The sequence below is a fragment of the Limulus polyphemus genome, unplaced genomic scaffold (assembly GCF_000517525.1).
Source record: "Limulus polyphemus unplaced genomic scaffold, Limulus_polyphemus-2.1.2 Scaffold883, whole genome shotgun sequence".
NCBI classification, from domain to species: domain Eukaryota; kingdom Metazoa; phylum Arthropoda; class Merostomata; order Xiphosura; family Limulidae; genus Limulus; species Limulus polyphemus.
In genome coordinates, this window is record NW_013666493.1 from 204,081 (window position 1) to 208,313 (window position 4,233).

General features: G+C 37.1%; 1 protein-coding gene across 2 annotated transcripts in view; it reads left to right on the plus strand.

Moving 5' to 3' along the window:
• LOC106461030 (transmembrane and TPR repeat-containing protein 2-like) overlaps positions 1-4,233 on the plus strand; it is a 194,943-nt gene that overhangs the window by 152,905 nt on the left and 37,805 nt on the right. For both annotated transcript variants that reach the window (XM_013920809.2, XM_022387839.1), the window contains exons 2-3: positions 1,615-2,200; positions 3,113-4,073. In XM_013920809.2, the coding sequence (XP_013776263.2) occupies positions 1,615-2,200; positions 3,113-4,073 (1,547 nt within the window). The remainder of the gene's footprint in view (positions 1-1,614; positions 2,201-3,112; positions 4,074-4,233) is intronic.

Sequence of the window (4,233 nt, forward strand, 5' to 3'; positions counted from 1 at the left end):
CTCTGCACCAAACTAATATGGTTCAAGAACAGAACCGTATGGAACACCATATTCTATTATTATTATCTCTGCACCAAACTAATATGGTTCAAGTACAGAACCGTATGTAATAACATATTTTATTATTATTATCTCTGCACCAAACTAATATGGTTCAAGAACAGAACCGTATGGAACACCATATTCTATTATTATTATCTCTGCACCAAACTAATATGGTTCAAGTACAGAACCGTATGTAATAACATATTTTATTATTATTATCTCTGCACCAAACTAATATGGTTCAAGTACAGAACCGTATGTAACAACATATTTTATTATTATTATCTCTGCACCAAACTAATATGGTTCAAGTACAGAACCGTATGTAACAACATATTTTATTATTATTATCTCTGCACCAAACTCGTAATTTAATTTTTACCATCTGTGTTCTGTTTTTAATAAGTAAGTATTAAACCATTTTAATATAATACCTCTTATTTCTAAACTCCAGTTTTATATAATAATCTTTGATGTTTATCAAATGCATTCTCTAAAACTAAGAAAACATTCAGTGCTTTTTTTTGTCATTATCTGAGAACTTATAAATATTATGCTTGAAATACGATAGAGCATCTTCATTGTTTAGCTCTCCTAGAAATTCATGTTTATTTTTCTAAAAAAAATTTTTTTTTCAAAGCATGTCAACCTACTTCTAAGTATTTATTCTAGTGTTTTAGAATATTCCGAAAAGAAGAAAATATGTCTATAATTTGTATAATTATTCCGATATATTTTTTGTAATTGTCTCTAGAAAAATATTTGTTGCTAAGTAAAAATTATAAATGTAAACCATTCGTTCTATGATATAGCTTTACACAATTAATACAATATCCAGTGATATTTTGTTAGAATTAGGGTGGTGTCTAAATTTGATGACGAGGAACCAACATGTAGAAAATAAAAGTATGGAGTAATATCTCATTGCATTCGAACCTCAAAATTTGTTATAAATTTATGTGTTTTCTCTGGTGTTTATGTTCACTTTCGTTTTAATTTCTTGTAACATCACTGTTGACATTTTAATGTGATTTTCATTAGTTTGTACTTGAGCTACTTATATTTTACATTGAGTTTAATGTTTTGAAACATATCTGCTGTCGTGCTGATAATTTATTGTTTAGTTTCTATGTGTTTCATTAGTTTATACTTGGGCCACGTATATTTTACATTGATTTTAATGTTTTGAAACATATCTGCTGTCATGCTGATAGTTTATTGTTTAGTTTCTATGTGTTGCATTAGTTTATACTTGGGCCACGTATATTTTACATTGATTTTAATGTATTGTGTTATCATATTGTGAATTGGAAAGTTCATTTCCTTTGTTTTTTATTGGTTTATACTTGGGCCACGTATATTTTACATTGATTTTAATGTATTGTGTTATCATATTGTGAATTGGAAAGTTCATTTCCTTTGTTTTTTATTGGTTTATATAATTCTTTTGGAATTTGTTTTCTTTTTTTGCTCTTTTGTGAGATTAATGATTTGTAGCTCGTCTTTACTGTAAAGGTGAAAGTTTAAACTTTAAGTGTGTTTCATGGACTTATTTTATTTTTTCCGTAGCCGAGCCATCAAAACAAACCAGGACCTACTGCCCAGCACCCCCTTATCTAACCTCTTCAGGGACGACTTCTGGGGCACCCCACTCATTCACAGCGGTTCCCACAAGTCCTACCGGCCACTATGTGTCTTTTCTTTCCGTATAAACTTCTGGCTGGGGGGATTTGATCCCTGGGGCTATCATTTAGTCAACGTTCTTTTGCACGCCCTAGTTTCCGGTCTCTTTACTCACCTAGCGGCAGGAGTCTTTCTACAGCACTCGCTGCCTACTATGGTGGCCGGCCTGTTATTCGCCGTCCATCCCATCCACACGGAAGCCGTAGCAGGAGTAGTAGGTCGTGCGGACGTCGGCGCCTGCCTCTTCTTCCTGTTGGCCCTGCAGGCCTATGTCCAGTACTGTAAGTGGCGGGATAAAGAACCCGAATACTGTGGTCGCCGCTGGATGGCGCTTTACGGGGCGCTTGGACTAGCCACAGGGGCCATGCTGACCAAAGAACACGGCATTACAGTGCTTGGAGTGTGTGCTGTGTATGACGTTTTGATCCAGCACCGTCTAACACCTAGGGACATTCCCTCGCTTCTGGTAGAGGTGAGTAGGGCATAATGCTGTAAAGAGACGTAAAAATGTGACTTGAGGACCACTGGTTAAAGTGAAAGAGAAACCTCCCCCCTCAAGAGATAATTTAATGTTTTATTGGATAGTTATTTTGTTTTAACTTTCTAAGTGGAATGACGTAGTGGGTTAGACACCCCCCCTTCTCCAGTTCCATATTTCCACTTTAACAATGTTGAGAGTAAACTTTGAGAGTATGTATCACGGACAATATAAACACTTAATATCTCACTCTTCTTGCCATGTGAGTAAGCTTTTATTTAAATATAATTTTATATAGTAGTAAACTTTGAGAGTATGTATCACGGACAATATAAACACTTAATATCTCACTCTTCTTGCCATGTGAGTAAGCTTTTATTTAAATATAATTTTATATAGTACATTTATTACGTGAAAAAGAAAGATAAGTGGGACTGTCGCCCAAAAGTCGTCATTCCTGTTTTCTAAAACGTTTATTTCCTGTTTTCTATGATATAAAGTATCATTGGCTGCTGCACATTCTGAGACTAGAACATTGTACTCCTTCGCTGTGTAGCGTTATAAAACAAGTCAGGGTAAAGTAAAACGAAGTTAGGCATGTTAAAGTTACCCTTAAAAAAACAACGACAAAAAAGTAAAGCTAAATTATGCCTGTTAACGTTACCCTAAAAATAAACGTATATCAAATATGGCCCATAAACAATTTAGTAATTAGTATTTTGAAGAAATCTGTAGATAATATATATTACTTAAATTGTTATTTTACATAAAGTTAAAAATAGTTCCGAGGGTGATTTATAGGGGGAGAATCATGATGAATGTTCAGGACGCAGAAATGGGGGTGTTATGTAAAATACCGGAGTTCCTTGCGCTTACTAATTAATATATTATGTTTATGTCTTTCAGAAACGATATCAGGGTCTCCGCGAGGGGCTGCTACACCTGGTGGGAGCAGCCATAGTGCTGGTGGGGTTCAGAGTTCATTTAATGGGCAGGAAGCCCCCGGATTTCGCCCCAGCAGACAACCCAGCTGCAGACAGTGACAGTTTCGTGACTCGAACTTTAACCTTCCTCTATCTCCCAGCCTTCAACTTCTGGTTGCTGCTATGCCCACTGTGGCTCAGTTTCGACTGGTCTATGGAAGCTGTGCCCTTGGTCTGCTCCATCTTCGACCCCAGAAATCTCGTAACCCTGTGTTTCTATGGGGGATTAATTTATACATTTCTCTTTGTACACAGACACTTGCCTAGGAGGGGAGCTCCTTCAGAAAGTGCCTTTAGTCTAGTGGGCTCTACTAACACTTGCACTTGTCAGACTCTGAATCAGAGTCCAAAACTTTCCTTTTATTCGAACCACAGTGGACCAGCACAGAGACACAAAAAGTTTACTCCTATATTGAACAATAACAACAACAATCACGCCTTTATTCAGTCAACTTGTAACGGACACCGTGTTTCCAATGGAACCTGTAATGCACCACCACCGGTGTGTCAGCCAACTATCTGCTACTCCGCTTCCGACTGTTGCGAATGTGCTGTAACCTGCTCGTACCGTCTGGACGCTGTGATCCTCTCCCTGGCATTCCTGGTACTGCCATTCATTCCAGCCACCAACCTGTTCTTCTACGTGGGCTTCGTTATCGCCGAACGTGTGCTCTACATACCCTCGGTAGGTTTCTGTCTGCTCGTTGGATTAGGATTAGAACAACTGTACAAGTACCAGGAGAGTTCCAGGAGAAGAAAAGCGTTGATATGTACCATGGTGATTCTGCTCGTCCTCTTCTCTGTGAGGACTTTCCGAAGAAACCTAGACTGGCGTACAGAAGAAAGCCTCTACAGATCTGGTATACACATCAATCCCCCAAAAGGTATGTTTATAACTACGTAACCAAACCCGTACAAATATACAATAATTCGCCGAAAGGTATGATTTTAACCATGGAAAAAAGGCTCTTTTGATTTGATATGCACACCAATATTTCGTACGGTATATATATATATATATATATATATATATATATATAGTAA